The following is a 23,445-nucleotide window of genomic DNA, read 5'->3' as shown; positions in this document are numbered from 1 at the left end:
AAAAAAATCCCCCTTTTCACTACTGCAACTTCATAGAATTGTGGGTTACTGCTAATAGATAAGGGTCTGAACCTGCCCAGGTACCTCATCGTGCATCCCACATACAGCTTGAGTGAGCTGGGGGAAGTCCTGTCACAAGAGCCTGAATCCCTGTGTGTTGTATCTGAAATCTTATGGAGTGTCATGAGAAGTGTGTTTTAAGTTCTGTTTGTTTTCTCGATGTTTGTCTGTTTTCAGTTTTTCCTTATTTTCCTAATTATTCATGAAAATAAACTTTTTGAAATTTGGAGGAACATGTCTCCACAGTAGCAAATTTTTTGAGAGATGCATCTGAAAATAGTTTTCATGGGCTCAAAACTGCATCTAAAACAGGCAGAACCATGTTAGGGGAAATCCATGGAGATAGACAAGATAATGAAGGATGGAAACCATCTGAACATTACTGAATTGCATTAACTACAGGCTTGTAAGAGAGACATCTGAACACCTTCATGAAATGTCTCTCATAAATTTCTGCTTCAGTACAATGTGTCAGTGAAAAAAGACATAACCCCCCATAAAATGTTGATATTATATTTCTATAAAATTGACAGATGTTCACATGCAGTATATCCAGTTCTGATCCTCCAGTTTTCCTCTTACGCAAGGCTGCTACTTAAACAGATGCCCAAATATGCTGCAAAATCCTCCTCTTAGAGCCCCAAACATTGACTCTCTCCTGTCAAATGTGCACCCCGGACAGCAGAAACTACAAGAAGTCACCTTCATTAGACAATCTCTTGTCTTTACAGACTACCTCAAGGTCACCCCAAATCCATATACGATTTCCTATGTTTCCTGAAAGACTACACTGAAGTTAATAGTCACTTCTTAACTCCAAAACAAATAAAAAAAAAATCACCAACTCAAAAACCCATCAAGGGTTACATTCCTACACAAAGTACTCACAAGCGCATTGCTGCAACCTTTTGGCCAGCTACCACTCTCAAGTGCACCTTATCTCTAACTCGGTAAACTTTTGGAACGAAATGCTTGTGTTTGTCTCTTGTAACACTCTTCACTAAAACCTGTACGGATGCCGCAGTAATAAAATAAATGTGAAACATTCAGCACAGCAAAGCTTATTCCTGCAAACGCCTTAACTACATGCAACCTGGAAGAACTCTGGACTGTAAGTGAATTCTGAAAAAAATCACTTCAAGAGTGTGAAATGCCTGATCCGCAGCAGCAGCTACTGGTTATTATAGAAGACACGACGCCTCCTGGAGCCCAGTAACAAGAGCTCTGTATTTATCTATATTGGATTGACCTCCATCATTGCCCCCCTGCATTAGCAAGCTATTTTTGGAAGCTACCAGTCATCTCTGCTTGCTAGAGGTGATAAGGCGCCAGGAACTAATTTAGTCCTTTCGCAACACCACATTATGCTAACTTTCCCTTCTTTTTTTTTTTTTTCTTTCGCTTTTCTCTCTCCCTCTTCTCTCCAAGCCCGTTTCATCCTCTCCGCTCCGTTCAAACTCCAGCCGTGCCGCGGGGCCGGCACGTCAGGAGCACCTCTCCTCTCGCAGGAGGGGGCTGGAAGCACCGCCGAGCTCGGCCATTTTCAACTTTTTACGCCCCAAAACGCGCAAAGCTCCCAGCAGCGCGCGGGCAGCCTCCCCCTCCCCACACACCTCCCCTCCCCCCCCCCCGGCAGAGCGGCGGGCGAGCGCCCCAGTGCGCACGCGCCGCCCCGGCAGGGCGCATGCGCACAGCGAGCGCTGTCGCCGGCGGGAGACAGGGGGGTGGAGGGAGCCGCTGCTTCACCCCTCCCGGCGCTTGTCGTGCTGCGCATGCGCGCGGAGGAGGGGCGGTGTGCCCATGGGCGGCGCGCATGCGCGGGGCGTGGCGCGCAAGTTTGAACTGCGGGGCGGTTGAGGAGACCCGGGCAGCAGGTAACGGCGGCGGCGGGGGGGCCTGTAACCATAGCAACGGCCCGGTGCGGGGCGCAGGGGCCGGGGAGTCACTCGCGAAGGGGGCAACGTCTCCCCCGCGGCCTCAGCCGCCGCTGCGGGGCCTTGGGGCCGGGGGGGCCGGGCCCGGGGCCCGCCGTCCCCGCTTCCCCTCAGAGGATAGGAGCGCAGAGCGTTCGGGGTTTTCTGCGCTGGCACCGACGTGTTTCAGTCCACGTCGTGTCGCCGTGGCCGCAGTAACGGACTGTCCGAGCCGTCGTTGTTTTGAAGCCTCTCAGTTACCGCTTCTCAGTCGCCACCGCGCAAAGCAGCTCGGTGCGAGTCCTCCTGTTGCGGTATTGCTGTTCAGGGCTGAGCCAGCGCCTTCCTCTTAACAGGTTTTGCTTGTAAACGCGAATGCCTTGGGTATGTCCAACCGGCTGTCCCGGGGCTTCGGGGGAGATCTCGGCAGAGCTGGTCAGAGATTTTTGGTCCGGATATGCTGGATAGGGAGGTCCGTGAGTAATAAAGCCGTAGGAAAATAGGGGTGATTCTGACATCTTGAGCTAGTGAGAGCTGAGAAGGGAGTATGAGCTCAAATTCATCGCCTTTCCTTATGGAAAAGATAGCTTCCAGCAATGCAGGGACGTGCGTGCATACTCTACAAAATCCAGGAATTTGTAGCAAAATTTCATGTCCTGTGGGGGAAGGTTGGCATCTGTAGCGTATTGGGCAGAAGATGCTGTTTTTTTGTGATTGCACTTCAGCCAGAGCTAGGCAGGTTTGCTGTACTGATAGCTTTTGTGATTCACCTGGAAGTTTACCAAAACTTCATCTTTTCTTTGAAATCCTAGCTGCTGGGTTGAAAGATTGTTTGAGAATACTAACTTCTTTTTAGGGAGGTCATTCTGAAGAAAAAGCTTGAAAAAGTGAAGCAATACAGTGCTTCCTAAAAGTATTGAAAGTAAAAGATTTTGTTTAAAAAGATTTTTTGCTTGGCAATACTGTAAATGGGCCAGTTTATGTACATCAGAACTGTTATGTCAAGTTCTGTGTAAAACTGTTCAGGTGATACGTATACAAAAAGTTATTTCCTTGTCAAGGCTGAAAACATGCTTCTATTTAAAATTCCATAAAATAGGAAGAAAAGTGGTGTTATGATCCTCTAAAATCTGTGCACTGCCTTTTGGGATATCGCAACCTGTTGACTGATTACATTGGTATAAACAGTGCAAGGAAGTAAACTAAGAAAAAAAAATTGCTGATTGTGTTTTGCTAACTTTCTGGTTATCTTAATTTTGGATTAAAATACTATATAAAATTTTATATCAGAAAATTTTCAAGTTGAAAGGAGTCTGTTTGGATTAATCTTTACTTGTGATTTCTTTTCTCCACTCTAATGCAAGAAAGAATTGAGATTTGATACAACATGTTGTTTGTGCATCTTCTGAGTATGTTGTCTGATCTTTTGGGGTCAGGCTGCGTTAAATTGTTCCTCATGAAGTTACTCTATTACCTTATGGAGGATCCATCTGGGATCTGTTTTTCAGGAAAAAAAACTTTCTTGCAGGCAACTGGCTCTCTGATGTTCTCCAGCTGCTGGGGGTTCATCTATTTTCTTCCCCCTTTGTGATGAAGGATTGGAAACCATATGACAAATGAGTGAAATTCTCTGGTCTCAGCTGGGAATCTGAAAAGATGCAACGAAGGCAGAGTTCTAAGAATTCAAAGCAGCCTCTGCAAGTTCGCCACAGTAATCAAACTGATCTCTCCGCATGGCGAAAAGGAGGGAGAACTGACCCTGAAAAAAGTCTTCAGAATCGTCAATCTCGTAACAGTCAGGTGAATGAAAGCAAGCAAGACTCCCTTGAGCAAGCTGTGAGCTACTTTGAGAAAGGTAAGAGAGCACTTTTAAGATTAGATATCTAGGACTGAAAAGAGCATCACTGATTTCTTAAAGCACAAACAAACAAAACTCCCCTCAACTATATTCGCCTGTCATATTTCATCTCCCAGTTTCTAAGATTTGTAAACATCCTTTAATGTCTCAGAATGTTTTCCCCTTTCTGTTACTATGTAAAGGACTCAACAAAGAGAAATATGTATAGGGACCTTCAGGGAAGTTTCAGGTAGTTCAGTTACCATTCAGCAGTTCAGAAATTGTTTTATCCTTGTGGGTTTTTTTTTATTTTTATTTTTTAGTTCAAGATCGGGTTTCACTGAAAAAGAACGAAGTTCTGCAGAAACACTTGGCTACAGTGGAAAGCATTGCCCTGCAAAAAGGATTACCCCCTGAAGCGTTTGATGTATTGCTGAATGTGGCACTCAGTGGCAAACTTGGTAAAATGTTTATATACTGCTTGCATGCCCTCTGGGAACATGTATCCCTTCCCTCTAATCAGACCTGCTTTGAGAAAATGTGCTCATGGTGACTGTGTTGTAAGGCACTTCAATGTAAAATTAGTATTTCTAGCATTCTGCAATGTAAATTCTGAGTCCATGCCAAAAATAACCTTAGCTCTTGGTACAGGTGAATGACACCCAGATTAATATTAGGTTATGGTTTGTTATACATATTTTTTAAGAAGCTTGTTATTTCCTTTGTTCTTAATTGCAGGTCTCTTAAAGGCTCAGAGTCAGTTCTTAGCAGCCATTGTATTTTTTCCTTGTCGTAACTGTTTGCGTAGGTTTCTTCTTCCCAGAAGCTAAATAACTGAACAAACTGGCATGGTTGTATAAATGAAAGTGCTAAAATTAAACAGTAAGTCATACTGACAGTCAGTTCAGCAGTGTCAGTGCAGACTCGATGCTGCTTTTTTAGAAATGATGGCCACCATTTATATGTCTAAATTAATGAACTATTCAATTAAAAAAAAAAAACAACTTTTCCTTCCCTCCAATCAAAGAGGAGCACGCAGGATTCTTTCCCCATTATGTAATTAGTTTATTACTTTTCTTGAGTTAAAATTATTGCTCATCTCCGAAACACTAAATTGCTGATGTTAAACTGACAATCATATACTCTTTTAACATCTAAAGATAATGGAGGGGGGCGTTAATCCATACCATGCTAGCTTAGAAATCAGAATAAAACTTTTTATAAAACATACTGTGCTCTTCTCTCTTATGCTTTCTGACTCTTTATTTCAGCCTTGGCTTGAATAACACCTAGTTGCTTTATGTTTATACTCCTCAGACATTTTATTAGACTAGATTTAAACTCTTTGAGGCTTAAAAAGTCATGTAAATTCTACAAAATGTAAATTTAGATCATCCGATTTCTCCATTACCTTCCACAGTATTTTCAGCTATGCTTTTGGTACTTCATCTATTATGTTGAATTAGAAGCCAAATTATCTTACATTTACCAGCAACTTGGGCAGTATAGTGAAATATACTACTGTAGGTGTTCTGTCCTATTTTTCTTAAGTTTTACTGAAGAACTGCTCACTTAATATTACCACAAATTTGTGTTACTTTTGGGTGACTTGCTAGGAGTCTAAAGACTGATAATCTAGTTTTCTAGTATTGAAATAATTTTCTTTGCTCAACCTGGAAAGAAAAATTTCCCATGATTTTTGAGAGAGAGATGAGTCCCTGGTGGATTCTTATGCATCATTACTGTAAGCATTAAAGCTCTGAATAATCTCATCCAGCAAGGACTTTGACTTAACCTGCAAAAGCGCATCAAAGAACATGAGCAGTGTCCCATTTAAAATTGTTTGTTTTCCAGCTGATGCAGTAAATACTCGGTTACTGAAGAGCCTAATTCCAGCCTCAGTAATACCAGAAACTTCTGTGGTTTCATCTGTATCTTGGCTCTGTGTCAGCAAATGCTCAGGCAGCATCCAGGTAACTTCATAAATGTTTGCAGTAGTAGTTGCTTCTGCAGTGGGGTGGTGTGGACAGATTATTTTTAGGAAGCAGAAATGCTAAGGCTTTCATGTAAAAAGTTCTTATAGACATTGCAGTCATGTAGAAAGACTGACAGGGATGCTGTTACTGGAACAGCAGTGCAAACTGAGCCACACTTAGAGTTCTGAGTGGAAGTAGTTGGTGTTCTTGGCAGGCTTTCTTCCATAGCAGAATTACTACAGACTGCACATCTGCAGCTGTCTTGTCCTTGAGAATGGTGTGTTAACTTTAACGATGATCTTCCTTATATGGGCTGGTGTGTCTTGCTCCTGTCCCTCACTTACTGTGGGATGGCTCTTTTTCTTCTGCAGCTGCTTTTTGTAAGATGGCTGATAACAGTGTTTGACTTCATTGATCACAAGGAGCAACTTCATGCCCTCTATGGTTTCTTCTTTTCCTTCCTGCAAGACGAGAAGATGGTAAGGAGTGCTGAAGAATATATGGATTGACAAAATAAGCCTAAATGCTAATTGGTAGTGTGCATATTAAGGCTAGAACTAGGCAGGGGTAGCAGTGGGTTAGAGATCATTTTTATAAGGCTAGAATTTATTTTCCCTTTTGCTTTCAGGTTTCTGAGATTGCTGGGTAACTTAGATTCGGAAGCAGGGAAGTAGCATAGGATTGTTTTAGTTTGAATACTATAGTCAGGATGTTTAAATATATTTCCAAGAACTGATATTCTGTAACAAGAACAGAGTGACAGTATATTCTGTCTGAATTCCCAAGGGTCACTGTGACACTGCAGGCTCTGGAATTGCCTTTGATGTCAGACATCAGCAGGTGAAGTCTTCTGCTCCTGGGAAGGAATTGACTTGCATACGTTGGGCAGAAAGAAAAAAAGCCTTTTGAAGCAATGTTTATTTAACGATGAGAAACTAAATGCTGTTTTATTTAATTGATTTAAATGTAGTTTAAATGGGAACAAGCAGTCAGGAGATTTCTGCTATATGGCGACTGTGTAAAAATCCAGATGCTGTAAAATTGAAGTGTTTAGGTTCAGTTCAGATTCAGATGATCTTGGTAGTTGTTTTAGACAGATAGGAAATTGTTAATATCTTTCAATTTAGGTTTTTCATGTGGTTAAGACTTTTCAAGTTCCTCAAAGTACTGGATTATATTTCCTGTAATGTTTCTAATGGGTACAGGTTAATTTTGGTTATAATCTTTTTGGAAAACTAGATTCTTAGAATTTAAATTCTAATTATTTAAGATATCATTTTCAGACATAATGGGCCAATTGGAAAGTTGAGCAGAACTGGTGTGAAACTAATTTAAGACCCTTACAGCCTAAACTGAAGTTACAAGCTCTAATAAATTATTTTGATTCAAGGATGCCTTTGTCCTTTTACTGCTTATTCCTGAAATATCTATCCCTTGTTCCAAAAAAACAAGCCCCAGCCTCATTGTATAGCTTTATTACTATAGGGACCGCTCAAAATGAAGGTAATGGTTCTAAATAAAATTGACATGTGCCATCCATTTTAATACCACTTTGCAATGTGTGATCTGGCATCCAGATGACATGAGATCTTGTAAAAACGTGCTGCTTCCTAAGGGTTGTAAGCTATGCTCTGCCCCGGCGGGGAGGCAGGGAGAACTTGAGGCAGCCAACTGAATGCAACGGTATCAGCTTGTGAAGCCTGCATGGGGCGAGTGTCACTTTGAGTGTACGAGTGTGGCGTATCGCTTTAGCTATGAGGGTAGCAGTCTTCATCAGCGGGATAGTTAATTGCTGCCTTTTCTTTGCAGTGCCCCTATGTCTGTCACCTGCTCTACCTGCTGACCAGGAAAGAAAGTGGTGAGTGTACCCAGCTGTATGAGGTGGAAGGCCATTTTATTTGCTGTTTTGTTTGCTTGCCCTGACTTTTCTTCCAACGGAGCTAATACAATGGCTAGGCAATTTGTTGCTTTTAAGGCAAGGAAGCATGCCTGGTAGTTCAGTCTGATTTGTGTAATAGTTTCTGAATCAGAAACCCATCTATTTGTCCAGAAATAAGACTGGCTGATTCTGCTTGCTTTGCCATGACTTCCTATAATAAAAGAGAGATCTCATTTTTACCTACATGTCTGGTATAGTGTTTTTATCCATAATGCTCTTAACTGTTTTTCCAGTCAAGCCTTTTCGTATTAGGAGACTGCTAGACCTCCAAGCAAAAATGGTGAGTTTATTTCAAATCCTGTAGAGTTTGAACTGTAGTTAAGCTTGCAGTTTTTGATACAAATGTCCTTATAGGACGTCTCAGGATGGTGTTAGACTTGGAAGCGCAGGTTCTAATCTTTGTAGCATCAAAAGTTTGTCTGTCTGCATGTGCATCCTTAATTCTCCTATGTTCCTTATGAGCACATGCGATGACCTGTACTAAGCTATATGTTTTATGGCTAGATATGGTAGGATATGTAAACTTAAAAGCAGTTTCTTTTCACTTATTTCCTTCTTTAATTTTCTATTCCCCTTCCTTTTTCAAGCAGTATCAAACCTGTGGCTGAGAAATAAAAGATCATATAGGATCTTACTCCCTTTTCTGTAAGAAAAACATAAAATCACTGTAATACTAAATAATGCTACGTTGATAGAGAAGTATAGGTAATATTATATAGCTAGCTTTGAGTAATGCTTTTCTGGAACGTTTAGGCAGTACAGATAGAACTGTATTTCTCATAGTTCTGACTGTTTAATTCCTTTCATATTAGAGTTATGATGACAGAAAGTTCCTTTTCCAATCTCCTTCCTATGGTATTTCATTAACAAAGTTTCTGTTCATTTCATTTTCAGTTGTTCATCTCTGCTTACTTTGTGACAAGTAGCTTTAGAAAGCTTTTAGTAATCCTAGGGATTTTTTGCTTCTTGAATACAATATTGAGTTGCTATATTAAAAACATACCGCACACTTTTACTCTTGTTCTGTTACTTGACAGGGAATGCAGCCTCATCTGCAGGCTCTGCTATCGCTTTACAAGCTCTTCTGTCCTGAGCTGGTCTCCATAACCCTTCCTGGGAAGATGAAGGTAAGGAATGAGATTTACTGTATTTGGAACAATGACATTATTTGTGCTGAGCTTTCTATTTAAGCTATAGCATGATTCAGTGGTGAAGATTAACTCTATTTCCTCTTTCCACTGAGTGAAATCAGTTTTAGGTGAGGATTCTTTGCCTTGCATTTTTGTTTTCGCCTCAATACACTGAGATGATTTGGAATAGAATGGCGTATATCTTTATCCTTATTAGGATTACTTTTATCCTCCTTTTGGTATGCTTGCTGGTTTAGACTTGTCTCATATAATGTTAATGTTCCGCAGGAAAAGAATGGTTTTATTTGTGCAAGGCCTTGTCTAAACTGCTGACTTTCTCCAGTACAAATGACAACAGAAGTCAGTAAGCAGTAGCTTCCCACTTGAGAAGTCCTCTTCATAGGAAAGAGAACAGTAGGAAAAACGTGGTCAGTGGATTTGTCAGGGTCTGTGGCTTAATTGCGCCTTAATTTTTACAGAGGCTAATACGTATGTGTGTGCTTAGTCATTCGGTCCAAGCAGAATATATGTAGTAGAAACTGAATACGTAACAAAGAAAATAGCAGTAGATAAGACCTAAATTCTGCAACAAAGTTTCTTAGTTTCTGAAACAATTCAGTGGGACAGATTTAAGTTTGTTATAAAAAGCAGAGATCTTTTACTGAATCTATATGTAGGCAAGTTGTGGTGCTTCCATAAAAGAAAATGTATTTCAGTCTGTGTTATAACTCTATGAATTTATAGTTTGCATCATGCTGTACATTCATCTGTTGGAGAATTTACATTTTTTGCCATGCACAGAAGTGAAGCAGAACTAACAACTAAAAACCAAATTCATTTTCAACTATTTCAATTAACACACACTATTAAAAGTTTCCATACCTGAGCCCAAACCAACCTTGGTCAGGTTTTATTTTAATGCATACTTGAGATTTATTCTATGAATGGAAAAATAATCTTAAAGAGGATTATAAATCAGAAGTGTTGGAGACCTCTGACTTCTGAAAAAGGGGAGATCGTTTCAACAACCACATTTTTATATTTCTTCTGATCAATATTTAAAAGGTAATAAAACTGAGAAATGAATATAGTTTTGTGCTGTCGAAACCTACCCTCTTGGTCTGTCAAGCACAGACAGTTGAGTGTATATACATCTCTGCAGTGACATATCAGAATAGAAACTGATCTTTCTGTCACTTTTTTTTTTAGTTCAGCCTCCTACATAGATATCTGATTTATGTTTTCAGACTTACTTCAAGAATTCAGAGGGCCCATGGAAAGCGGCAATCAACACTATAAGGCGAAGAAACCAGGAAAATTCTCCAGTCTCCCAGCCACTGTTTCTAGGCACAGCTCAACATCAGTCACGGAAGAGAGTAGGTTATGGGAATCTAGGAGGTGCCAAGCAGCTCTTTTCAGGCTGAATTCTGTCCAATAATGCAAGTCAGGCTTTATTTCAGCACAGGGAAAGGTGGGATAGCTATATGGAAATGTAGCATTCCTGTTATAATGATAGCTTAGATGCCTTTTTGGCAAAACAGTAAGGGTGTTTGTGGGAACAGTGGTCACAAGTGCATGCAATGTGTACTTGATTGCATTGGAAACTGAGTCATTGCTGTTCGTTTGTGTTTTTTCTTTACAGAAATGGAATACCCAGTTGGTTATACCTGCAAGCAGTGCCAACACAAATAGTTTAGCAGGGGACAAGGAAAAGAACCATGTTGATTTATACAGTACCAGTGAATCTTTTCCAGTGGAGCAGCTGCAGACCTTTTCCCAGCTCCTACAAAATATCCATCATCTAGAGGTGAGTGTCAGAAAGGTCTCAGCAAGCTGACTGAATGTTGGAGAGAGATCAGTGGACATCTCTGTGCCCTCTTTATATGCAAGTAGTGCATGTGTTACCTAGTTCTGACAGAGCAGCTAGTCCGGTGATGAAGGAGTGCTGGAGATGGTCTTGTTGCTGGTTAGAGACCCTGTGTGTCCACTGGCAAAGCGACTGGACAGCTGTGAGAGCATGAGCTTTACTAGCAATTTGCAGAAGGAAACACTGAATAACTAGTGGTCTTGATTTCTCTTGCAGTTTCCTTCCCAGATGGGTTCAGTGCTAACGAACCCCTTGTTGCTTCACTACATGAATTGCATCAAAGATGAATCTATTTACCTGAGACTGTACTATTGGATGGGCCAGACTCTTCAGGAAGGTAGAAACTTTGCATTACCTTGCATGTAGCGAATTAAAGGATGTCTGACACTTTTCATCTTGCAATAATGGTACTTAACTATGCAGATTTACAGGGATATTTATATAGCAGTAAAACAAATCCTGAAGAGTGATTTGGATTTTGCTTCTGATTGTACTTATTCTTGCTGTACTCATGCTCAGATACAGTATTCTTTCCTGTTTAGAATGCTCTTGGTGTGTGGTTGATAGTAACCAATATGAAGAAGAATTCAAAGACTTCCTGGAAACCATCTACAAGACAGAGTGTTTCTTGCAGGTAAGTGCCTATTTTGTGGAAGCCAAGGGTTTCATGAAGTCTTCCCTTGAAGTGTGTTTGGGACTTATCTGTTTCCTGTAGCATCTCTGAGAGATGACAGTGTCTCAAGTCACCAAAAAAGTAATAAAAAATATGTATTCCTGTAGTGAGTCCACATTCTTGAGATAGGCCTGGTTACTGCAGGAATGATGATTTGAGAAAATGCACTTCATTAGCTAGTGTCTGGATGAATTGCGTGGCAGGAAGGAGATGTAAGCCTCTTTCTCCTCCAGGGTGAACTGTGTCAGTGAATATGGCAAGGTTCAGGCATATGAGATGAATTCTTGAATATTCCTCCTCTCTGTAGGAGGGATTTTCTTCCTGTGAAGAGTTCCTGTATAAGAGCCTTCCTCTCTGGGATGGCTTCTGCTGCCGATCACAAATCCTCAGACTCGTGACTTGGATCCCCCTCAGCAGCTTCTCTGGTACGTGATACAGATGCTTTGGATGAGGCTGGACAGTGTCTGGTCTTGGGGGTTAGAATCTGTGCACAGATTTCATACTTATCTCTCATTTATTTCAGAAATGAAGTCACATCTCTATGATCCCCTGGCACAGCTCTTTTTCACATCGTCCCTTTATTTTAAGGTAATTTAAGTAAGCACACTGGCTATTTACTTCTAGGTGGTATAGCTATCTCCACTTGTATAAGGTGTAACAGTACAAGGGATTGTACAGTGGACTTTTTTTGAGGAAGTCTGTGCCTAAGTAAGGGTTAAATATATACTTGGGATGTAACAGCTTTGGGAACATGAGTGCCTTTAAGATATTTTCTTTTTTGACTGGAATTAAACTAGGGCATTGGAAATAAAAATAACTCTCTGATAGTATGCAAGACAAAAGTTGCTTTGTTTTATTATAATTTGAACTTAGTATTTGAAACTCATGTTCTCCAGGAAAATTTAAGTAACACATACATTCAGTTCAAGGGGGCATTGCAATTAGCTCACTTCTCTTTGTGGCCCTGAGAAGCTATGTGTAACTTTCCTGAGGGCATGTTTCTGTTTAGTGTTATTCACTTATGTAAATTGTCATCAACATGTTTTCTTTTTGCCTCTTGCAGTGCAGTGTTCTTGAGAGCCTGAAAGAGCTGTTGCAGAACTGGTTAAATTGGCATGTGATTCAGCTGGATTCAGAGTCTGATTCTCAAGGCTATTCTTTGTAAGCTTATCTGAAATAAATGCAATCCTGTGTTTTGTGCGTTGTTCACAAATGTATTTTTATACATACATACATATGTCATATGTATGTATGGGTACATATTCTAGCTCTATTATCCAGTATAAAGACTGGCTAGAAGGTCTGTAATGCTGTAATACTTCTGCTTTGTTGTAAGCTACCTTGTCAATCCTGTTCTTTACTCTTTCTTTAAAAGTATTCTTCAATTGGAACTGAAAACCGAAATGTCCAGAAGTCAGGATCCCCGTAACATTGACAGCTGGGCCACATTTAAAATAATGTGGATAACAATATGTCACTGGATATATTTGAGAAAAAAATGTTGCTGAATGGTGTGGGGGGCGGTGGGACAGAAGGATGACCTTCAGTTTCCTTTTTACTGCTTCTATTTTGTACTGTTTGTGGAGAGGTACATGTACTAACGTGCATGTCCTGCTACTGCCACAGGAATACCACTCTTTCCGGATTAGTGAACGTGGTGGCTGAACTGATCCACTTTGTTGGATGGATCTCTACTGTTGCACTGCGCTTGGAAAGCAATGCTACTTTCTTGCTGTACTTCATTCTGGATTTCTATGAGACTGTATGTATCCCATTTATTTTGGCATTCAAAATTCCATTTCCCTGAGGGCTGTTTCCATTTTTTTAAGCTAGAGCATGAAACTGTGTTCCTGAGTTTATAGAATTTCAATTCTGATTAAATGCCAGAACTTTCCAAATACCTGGTAGATCTGCAGGGGATCGCTGCTGCTGCTGCATCAATAGGTAGAACTAAATATTGCTGCCAGAGAGTGGTTGCGCTTAAGTCAGAGGTGTATTGCAGAAGAGGAAGTAAAAACCTGGCGTAATGTGAACAGCTGAAGTCTTTTTTTAATGCTAATTTATAGAAGAGAACAATGTTCATTTCAATTTCCAACCACATATCTTGATTTGCTCCTTAAATGTTCCCTTAAAAAATGAAGTGTCTTCTCCAGTTTATTCTGTAGACAAACTAAGCAGCTTCATAGAGGCTTAAGCCTGCTCTCTAGCTTCCCCAGTTCCTCTGTGGGTGCGTGCTTACTGCCACGTGAACTCCAGCCATGCTGTTCTTGCTTACAGTTTGGATAAAATTGCAGAGTTAACAAAACAATAAAAGTTTATCAGGTGCTGACATCTGCTTGTAGCTAAAACATCTGTAACAAAATTGCGCATAACAAGTGGTCACAGCATTTGCAGAAGATAGTGTGTTTAAAATAAATGCTCGTTTTGTGGGAATATACAGAGAATCAAGCAGGCTTCAGTATATGATTATTGGTGCTCTAGCAGACAACTAAGTTCACGTGGGTTGGTTTTAATGTTTTTAAAGGAAGTGAACTTAGCCACTAAGATATATTACTTAGCCATTAAGATTTGAATTTGTCCTTGCTTCTTTGCTTACATATTCAGAATTTTTAATTCTCTAGAGATTTCTAAACTCATGCAGTTGAGACATTACCTAAAGAGTCTAGTTTTCTGAAAGTATCAGTAACTCAATTACATAAAAATATCTGCCTATACCTTAGCTAGTGTAAGTGTACTGAGGGCAAGAGGAAAGGTGTAGGTCTCAAGCTATGTTTTTGGTGAAGAATCTGTTATGAGCTGGGGCAGAGAGGGGGAGTCCTAAAACAATTGTGGTGCCCAACTTAACATACTATAAAAAGTATCCAACTTCTAGATGATGGGCTGTCACAGCTTAATTGTCTGATCTGAGCTGCAGTAACTAGGTATTCATATTCTTAGCCCACCACGTTTCTAAGTAAGATGCATTAGTTTAAAATACCTTTCAGAAGAGAAGTGGAGTAGTCTGGACTTGGGAACAGTTACTGTAGCTAAATTGGTGGATAATAATGTGTTAAGTCTCAGCAATATTGCTTCAATTCTTTATCCATACTTCAAGACTGTCGTTATAGCTGAAGATCTTGTTGAACCTGCACAAATTATAAAATGCCTTTGTTCCTTGTAACTCAGCCTTAAATTCTAAACATGAGTCTAATCAAAAACCTCTGTTCTATGGCCATATCATCTTTTCTTAGAGTAAGGCTTTATTGTGTGGTCATGCAATTCCAGCAAGGTCAAACAGAAGAATTTACTTTCCCATAGGGAAGAGTTATATGGTCTGTTTGACTTGCTGGTATCGACAAACTTAGGCTAGGAGACAGCTCTGGTCAAGTGGAATCCAAGCCTCATGTATAAAAATGATATAAAATATCAGGGAAAAAAAAAGTGGCTGCTGCTTTTTTACAGGGATCTGGGTAGATTTAACCCAGCAAATAACCATGTCTGAACATAAGGTGTACTTAAATGGTTAAAGCAGACACTGAGACATGTACCGCTGAATTTGTCTCCTTTTGAGAAGGAAACAAATGGAATTGCTTCACCCTGGCCGTCCCTCCAAGGTGAAGTTGATGGAGCTGGCAGAAAAGTGGTGTCGTGCTCTCTTTTGTTTGGTAGAGGTTTGAGGGTTTGTTAATGGCGGTAACAATCTGCCTAGATTTGCTTCATTCCTGCAGGTGTGTGACATCTATCTGAGGTACAATCTGCCTTTGCTGATAATGCCTCCTGCTGGAGTTTTCTACCCAGCACTGCTCAGCATGGATTCTGTCAGCTTGAATCAGCTCTGCTACATTATGTACAGGTACTACAAAGGATGTGGGCTGGAGGGACTCCTCTTTTGATCTTTTGGAAATAACATTACTTTGGTGTAAAATCAGAATCCTAAATCTGCTTTTTCTCACTATGCAAGGCAAAGGTGAAATGTTCCGGCTGTACCCAGCTCTCATGATAGTCTTTTACAGCTGTAGTTCCTACTCTTTTTTTTCAATCTGGATATAGGAGGATTCTGACCTCTCTCCTTGTATTATATCCATATCTTTGACATGTGAAGGAAGAAGTTTCCATATTGTTTTAAGAGAACTTAAGTCAGACAGCAACAAAGAGCTGGAGTCGTTAGTAGCTAACCATAAAACTTCTCACTCCTGTGCTCTGATCACTAGACTTAGGCTTTTCTTCTGAATTCTGTAATGTGCTAAGCACTTCTGCCATCTCCAAGCCCTGTGGGAATTTGGGGCTGTCTCGTGCTGCCTGCAGGTCTGAAGATGGCACTGTTCAGCTCTCTGCAGGGTCCATGAAGAGGGCTGCTGTTGTTGGCCTAGTTAGTTCCAGTGGTTGCATCTAAGAGTAGCCAATTGCTGACAGCTGGTGTAGGGCTCTCCATGTGCCTTTTCCTCTAAGGAGACTGCAGGGTAATTAACATGACAGGATGGTCTCTGGGAAATAAGAGCTAGCGCTTATTATATAGAACAACTGTCAAGTTGCATTACTTCCAGTGGCTTCCATTCCTCTACCTGGTGAATGGAAGTCTCCCCTCTTAAAGACACACTGCGTGTTTCTGCTGCTTTCAAGGCTCTATGTCACTTCTTGCATATAGCCTTTATGAAGGTGACTTTGTCCCATGCAGACCAGTCACATATTGCTCATCCAAGAGATGACTCTCTCTGATCAGGTGTCTTCCTACTCCCGCAGGAGAGACTGGGTCTATGCCAAGTGATAAAGCACCTTTCTCCTGCCTGTGTGTGTGTATATATATTTTTTACCCATAGTGGAGAATTTGGTGGCCTCTTTGGAGGAAAAAATTTCTTAATTCTCTGCATAAGCATTCCTCCATCTTTTTTCAACACTAATCTATATTAAAATTTACAGGCATCTAATGTTCTCTTTTGTTTTCTCAGGTACCGGACCAACTTGGTAGCTGCAAAAGAAAATGAGCTGATTAAAAAGGTATTGTGGACGAATCCGGCTATGTGCTAGAATGGACCTCAGTAAGGAGTTGGGATGAATAGAAAGGAGGTGTTCTAACAGCATTCTTTTTAAGGACTAGAGGGAATATGCAACTGCTTTGAGGATGTGGCTTACTGATTTATTTTCTCGTTCCTCAGAAAATACTGCAATTCCAGTTCAGTAGTCAGACCTACCAAGAGTACAACCAGTATATAATAGCCATGGTGGGGTGTCTGTGGACATCCAGTGCGTTCCAGAAGGATATTCACCCTCAAGGTGTTCGTCTGGATGATGAAGTGCTGAAGAAAACCAGAGTGCAGGAATTCAAAACCAGCTTTAACATTGTCTACCACCCAGCCATGATGGGTTACGCTCTCCTCTTCCTGCAGCAGGTAATGATGTAGGCCAATGCTCAGCCCTTTGGCAGCGCCAGATGTTCTGTCTTAGCAGTTTCTCTAGGGAAGTGTCTTGGTACACAGGCTGAGTAATTGGCATTTTTAGAGTCAACAGAGCTTTCAAAAGCTGGTATGGCATTCTGTGTGAATGTCAGAGCAGTGGCATAGTTTGAATAGATTTTTGTTTGCATGGTGTGAAAGTATGAATGTAACAGTTCTAGGATGTGAATTTGTGCTTATGGTCATTTTGAGGATGGAACTAAAATAGATAAATAATGAAAAAATAGACTAATCCAGTACAAGCTTCCCGATAGTGCATCCTGCCCTACAAAATATGGAGTGCGATGTAAACTTTTAAACTCCTGAAAATCAAGAACTACGGAGTTATGGTATGTGCAAATGTCCACGGTAGAACTTTTAGCACTGCTTCCTGGCTCTTGCAGTAGCTTCTGAGAATGGCTCAGTAAAAAGATATAAAAGTACCTATTTCAAGTATATAAGCAAAGTAAGATAATGTGGTGCTGCTTTGTATTGCCTGATGTATTTGAGTTCTGCTACTAATCTGGAATTCCAAGTGCCACCGTGCATTCAGTGCAGCTACTGAATAGTGAAGGGAGCAGCTTGCCACAGCTGTTACTGTGCTGAGAGGTGCGTGCTGCTCTCAAAATCAGGTTTTATAGTATGTCCAAGGGGTGTACAAACTATCTTTTTGTTGTGAGGAACACTGGCAGACTTAAGGCATGTGTTGGTGTGGGCTCCTGGGCTCACTGGGACGAATTGAGGAAACCTGAGGTCAAAAAGTTGAAGCAGATGTAATCCTGTTTAGGAATATGTCACAAATTTGAGTTGGTTTGTATGCTCAGTGCTGTGAATCCAGGTAATTCGTCTGTTACTGCTGACCTAAACCCAAGCTTTGTCTTAGCAAGAAGAAGCTGTTTTATTTTTGTTAAATAGATTTTAAAAATGGTAGAATTAAATTCTTTTCCTTGCTCTTTCTGCTATTACATCAGGATTAGCCTTTCATATTTTTTTTGTCTAGTTCCCCTTCTGTTCTGAGGCTTCCTAATTTCTCCTTGTAGCTTCTGTAAGTAGAAAACTGCTGGTGGAGAATTCTTGCGTTCTTCCTACTTTAGGATCAAGAAAGAGGTTTTGCTTAGTAGCTACCACAGACAGATCTTAAGATAGGGAAAAATATTAAGCTGCAGGGCCATCTTTTCTTAAACACTTCAGTGCTGAGCACCAGAGGGCACTGCTCTGCAGCACACTGAGAGCAGAAGCGATAAACTAAATGTCAGTAGGTTTTCTCCTCTTTATCTGTCTCGCTGTTGGGAATTGTCTATCTAATGTTTTGAAGTAGTGGCTTGTACACCGTAGAGACACAGTGGTTAAAGATATCTATAAATGTTCTGAGTTGCTATCCAGAAATGCTGCAGCAGGGGGCAAGATGGTCTCCATGTTGTCTTGCTCTTGTGGACTGGTTTAAGTAAAATGCTGGAAGTCTGTTCTTAAGCATGATTAAAAATCCTTGGACTTCCTTGCACACCTGGAATTCATGATACAGAAGGGGACCAAGCAATTCTGGACATACTTTTTATCTGACTTGACACTGTTTTTATTCCCTCTCCTTAAGGCCTGGCCAGATGATAACACCTTCAACTTCAGTTTAATTAAGGTAAGGTTTCTTTTTTTGTGAAATGAAAACAGGCTATTTTCAGCAACTACTTAGTCAGAAGAGGATGAGATGATAATATTCACTGACTTCAGAAATGCTCTGTAGAAATTTTGAAAGACAAAAATTCTGGCTGTAGGCATGGGTTCCAGCCCCCAACATGGCCAAACACAAGTACATCGTCATCGGAAAATTTAAGTTATGTGTCTAGCAATCTGTGGTTAGTGATCTGAGATTTTTATATATTCTGTCCAAGAGTCAGTACAGGACAAGAAGGCTGTTTATCTTCTGTGCAGATTCTGGAAAAAGTTCTATTTTTGGTGCAACTAAAGCAGAATTTCAATTATTAATAATGAACTTAAATAATATTTAAGCATAGTTTAATGTCGCTTTGTTATAGCTTTAAACAGGGGTCCTCCACTGAGTAAGTAGGTACAGTGGCAGTTTTCCGTCCTGCGTCACAGTGTACCTCAAACCAGATCTGGAGGGATCACCGTTGGTGATGGAAGGAGGACTTCAATATCCATGTTCATTTGGTCCTTGACTTCTTCCCCATTGATTCAGTAGTCTTTGCCCTCTTAGGACTGGGATTTATATGCATCTTCAGTATTAAAAAAGATCATGACTTTTCCATGTTCAAGCCAAGAACATGTAATATATGAGTGAAAAGTTTGGGCATCGGGGAAAAGGATGTGACCTCTGTGTACCGGTGGATATTTATGGAGTAGGATGGATGTTGAACTGTGGCAGGTGATATTTGCAGACACTTTCAGATGGACTCAAAAAAGGGACAAAGCTATGTCCTGCACATCTAACTACTCTTTCTGTTTCTATAGGGAAGGAAGTGGAACTGGTATCTGCAATATCTGTATGCACAAGGCTTAAAAGGCCTGAAACTCTTTATTGAAAGCAGCATCAATCGTGTTTCTCGGGCCTCTCAAAGTAAAGAAGGGAATGTGCAAGTGTGACCCTGGGACTCACTGGAGCCTTTTGACCACCTGAAACAGGAAAGCAGAATATAATGGACTGTGTCACTAATTCCTTCTTCCTTGGAGGAAGGAAATACGTAGAGCAGTTACACTTGTTTGCATTTTGATGCTGACACTTATTTTAGAAAAGTGAAGACACAGAAGGAATGCTTAGGCTGGCTTGGTTCACTAACCCTGAACCCCTCTGTCCCTGCTGAACCTCTTTGGTCTGAAGCTACTGAGTTCACATGCTGTGTAACGTCCACATTTTTCATCATCATTTTTCTTATAATGGAATAGCTGCTTTGCTCGAGGAACAAACATTTTCCATCTCAAAAGTGCAACGAGCAGTGCTGCTTCATTTAGAAGTAATGTCTGCTATCTGACCTGCTTTGCTCCTCTCAACAGTAGGTAGTGGAACAATTTAATCAGCCTTTCAGGGATACTGGGTATATACTGGATCGGAGGACTACAAGCTTCCTGAATCCCCTGTTGCCTGATGTATATACTGGGTCAGAGCATCTGTGACAGGCTGGCCAGACTGACCCTCTTAAACACTTGTTTCAGTATGAAGCTTCCAAAAGATACTTTTTGCTAACGTTGCTTGTAATGTTCTTGTAATGCATCTGGAATAGTTGGTGCTCAGCTGATGGTTTATTGATGCTTTGAGCACCTGAACAGTGTTGCCAGCAGGTCACCATTTTCTTTTGATAAGTTCAAATGTAGTTTTCATTTTTGTGTTTTTAGCTCTGTACATGTTGTGTATTATATGTGTACATATGTATAATTTATATTCTGTAAAATGTTTCCAGTTTGCCATTTTGAAGGGATTCTACTACAAAATGTATCTTTTCCTGTGATTTCCTTTTAGCACTTAGTAGAAGTCAGGAGAAGATGAACTCAGGTCTCCGGAATTTGGATGAACTTTATTTCACTGCTGTAAAATGAGGTCATTACCACTCAGACGGGCAGAGAATACTAAATTTTGCATTGTGAATTTGTACTTTGATCAAGTAAAGGAATTATTTCAGTTCCTGACAGTGGCTCCAGAGCCACTAAGGATGTGAAAGATCTTGATCGTTTCTTCATGCTCTTAAAATCATACTGGCTCCAGATTTTGTAGATTATCACACTTTTTTCAGCTCAAACACATGATCTGATAAATATATACATGTGCATATATATATATTTATATGTATATATTTAACAATAGCTATGACTGTTAGGTACGTTATTCTTCATAGATCCTACATGGCTTTTAGGAATCATATCTGTCTTTCCAGAGAATAAGAAAATCTTTCACTGAAGACTTTGAAAATAACTTTGACGAGATAATTTTTTGTTCTTCTGAGAAGTTAACTCCTGGTGAATAGGATCTTCTTTGATTTTGATGCTGAACCTTTCCCTATCTTCCAGATTTCAGGCACTCAACCTCCCTTGAAGGTGCTTGTTCCCATTTCCTCTCTTTCTCTTGTACTCAGTGTGGTAGCCATCTTCCACCCTTCTCTGCAATTCCTACAGGGAGATTTGCTTAGAAGAAAATACTCTTCGTTCACATCTGGCTGTGTTATTCCGGCTAATGTAGAAGCTGCTTGCTAATTTCTGTTGAGAGAAACAGATTTTCAAAAATCCAGATTATACTTCCTCATGGCAGAGGCAACTTTACTGCTTACAGATTCCTCCAACTGGATATGATTCGAGGTGTGGCCCCTAACATCACCAATTATCTCTTTTAAAGGCTGGTACTGCTGTTTTGGACTAGCTCAGTGCTTGATAGTTTGGGACTACCCCAGCATCCCTTTCCCCAACACCACTGGCCAGCAATCCCTATCATAGTGTCACCTGTTAGTTGTTAGACTCCTTTTTATGTTCCTGTTTCAACTAAGGACTCAATGAGGAGAGCTAGCATTATGTAATTGCTTTTATCATTTCTCTATGAAACAGTCCTCTTTTCAGAAAGATCTGAGAAATGCTAGTGCTTGTGCTGGAAAGTTTGCGTACTACATTCCTTAAGTACATTATCTTCAAATGTTGACCAAACTTATCTGAAGACTTGTACTTCTGTATTGCTACGCTGGGATTCTGTATAGGGGTAGGGATTGGAAGAGTTGTCAGCCCCCGGAAAATCTAAGGTAAAGACATCAACCCAAGTTTACAGCCACTGAAGCTGTCTTCATATAGTACATTCATTCAGTTGGGAAGCTCATGTAAACAGAACATCTCAAAGGAGCATTTAGCTCTAACCAGGAAGAAAGACTTCATTACCTGGGTGCTCTTTGGAATTTGTGGAAGGAGCAGACAGAGCTCTGCAACCTTCCTGTCAGACTGGCATGTCTGCCAGAGGCTTCCTTTCAGTTAGGAAAGGTCTAGGTCCTTACGAGTGTGATGTATGTGCATCTATATAGAGGCCTGTAGCAGAAAGATTATAGCAAATGCTGAACTTCATATACTTAATGGTTCCCAAGGTCTTTGAGCTCAGTTTTTCCTTGAGCTCGGTGTGTAGGTGTTTGGTTCTGAAACCACAGGATCACGTTATGGAAGAGAGTTATTGCTGTGTCACCAGTCTTCTGTTGTATCCCATGTTATGGAAGTTGTTGACCAAATCATGTACAATTTTATCATTCAAGTGCATGGGTTGGATCCTTAGAGGTACAGAACTAAGTAACAGGGCAGGTAACTTTCTTTTAATGGTAGGTTTGTTGGTAGGGATGGCTGTTTAAAATCCTTCACATGCAGTGATGATGTACCAAGTGTAAATAGGCATTTGAGATGGCTTTCAGCCTCTTTGTATACCTTGGTGGTTGTCGTCTTTCTCATCTGGACATTTTTTTCCTTTTTTTTCCTTGTTTTCCCTTTCCCTTTTTTTCTTTAATATGTCTGCCTTTTTTTTTTTCTATTAACATTTCACTTGAATGGAAGAATGAGCTTTTAAGGGACAAGTGTGCTGCTGTATCTCTTCTCTTAGCTCTCTCTTTACCATCTAACCACCATGGTAAATTTTGTAGACCATTTTCTGTTACCAGCATGTGCTCAAAGATGAGGCTGACCATAGCATCTGCTCTGAGGACTGAAATGGAGACTGTCTAGCCCCATCCATTTTCTGGTAAGTGACAAAATAAATTACTGATATGCCTACAGTGCCCTTTCCTGCTCTTTGTCTGGTGTCTGCTCCATGTATTCACCATTAAAGTGCATCAGAAACAACTGTCTTGGGGTACAATTTGGTAGAAACAATGCTGCACGCAGCAGCCCAGAATGTTTAAGTTTAGGTCACGCCTGTAGCCTCTCCCTGTGATAATTATTTGTGACATATTTCACTCTTTAAACAAAAAACATTTTTAAATGTGCCTGGAAACATTTAACATTTAAACTGTTCTTGAACTTCACTCATTACTTTTTTTCTCCTCCCATAGCTCTGATAGGTTTTGTCTAGAAGGAAGGTGCTTGCTTTCTTGTCAGTTGAGGCTCCTCTTGCAAGTGTTTTTTCTTTCTAGGGGATGCTATTTCCGTGTCCCAATTTCTAGGTTCTGCTGATCTCGGGGAATGCCGTTTTGTGTCCTGCCTGTTCCCATGAGTAAATGCTGGTGACTGGCTCCAATAGCTGCATGTTCTCCCTTCCCAGGAGACTTGTGTGCTTTCAATTTAGGGGATTCACAGTATCACAGGCAGGCCAGAGCAGCAGCCGTTTTAGCTCTGAACTGCATTCTGCAGCTCTTCTAGTAGTCTGTTTAGATGATTCCAGACAGTGAGGCCTTTCCCTTTAGGACAATCTCTGAGTAGGTGTTAGATAAGATTTCAAAGTACAGGCCCAGAGCCGTGTCTGGGGTAAACTGGCGTAGCTCCACTGATTTCTAAAGGAGCTGTGTTGAGTTGCACCAGCTGAACATCTGGTCCACAGTTCACAGAACCAAAGCCATTAACCCCTCCACTGCAGACACGTTAACCTGAACTTAACACATCTGAAACTGCAAACGCCTCAGGCTAGAATTAAGTTGAATTCTTTTTCTGAAGCCCTGTCTGCTTTGTGTTTCTGCTGATCAAGAT

The 23,445-nt window shown here is 40.6% G+C and overlaps 1 protein-coding gene across 1 annotated transcript; it reads left to right on the top strand.

The window, feature by feature from the left end:
* Nucleotides 1-1,869: 1,869 nt before the first annotated feature.
* On the top strand, nucleotides 1,870-20,505 carry CENPI (centromere protein I). Its single transcript, XM_067303911.1, has 21 exons — nucleotides 1,870-1,934; nucleotides 3,502-3,828; nucleotides 4,134-4,271; nucleotides 5,665-5,783; nucleotides 6,158-6,265; nucleotides 7,596-7,644; nucleotides 7,959-8,005; nucleotides 8,763-8,852; nucleotides 10,103-10,231; nucleotides 10,498-10,662; nucleotides 10,939-11,059; nucleotides 11,265-11,356; nucleotides 11,703-11,820; nucleotides 11,919-11,983; nucleotides 12,459-12,556; nucleotides 13,022-13,157; nucleotides 15,103-15,227; nucleotides 16,321-16,369; nucleotides 16,528-16,761; nucleotides 18,395-18,436; nucleotides 19,270-20,505. Exons 2-21 carry the CDS (start codon nucleotides 3,630-3,632, stop codon nucleotides 19,399-19,401), a joined length of 2,256 nt encoding a protein of 751 aa, XP_067160012.1. The 5' UTR covers nucleotides 1,870-1,934; nucleotides 3,502-3,629; the 3' UTR covers nucleotides 19,402-20,505.
* Nucleotides 20,506-23,445: the final 2,940 nt, after the last annotated feature.

The sequence above is a fragment of the Apteryx mantelli genome, chromosome 13 (assembly GCF_036417845.1).
Source record: "Apteryx mantelli isolate bAptMan1 chromosome 13, bAptMan1.hap1, whole genome shotgun sequence".
In the NCBI taxonomy this organism is placed as follows: Eukaryota; Metazoa; Chordata; class Aves; order Apterygiformes; family Apterygidae; genus Apteryx; species Apteryx mantelli.
The sequence above is the reverse complement of the archived record's forward strand: the minus strand, read 5'-3'. Positions and strand labels throughout refer to the sequence as shown.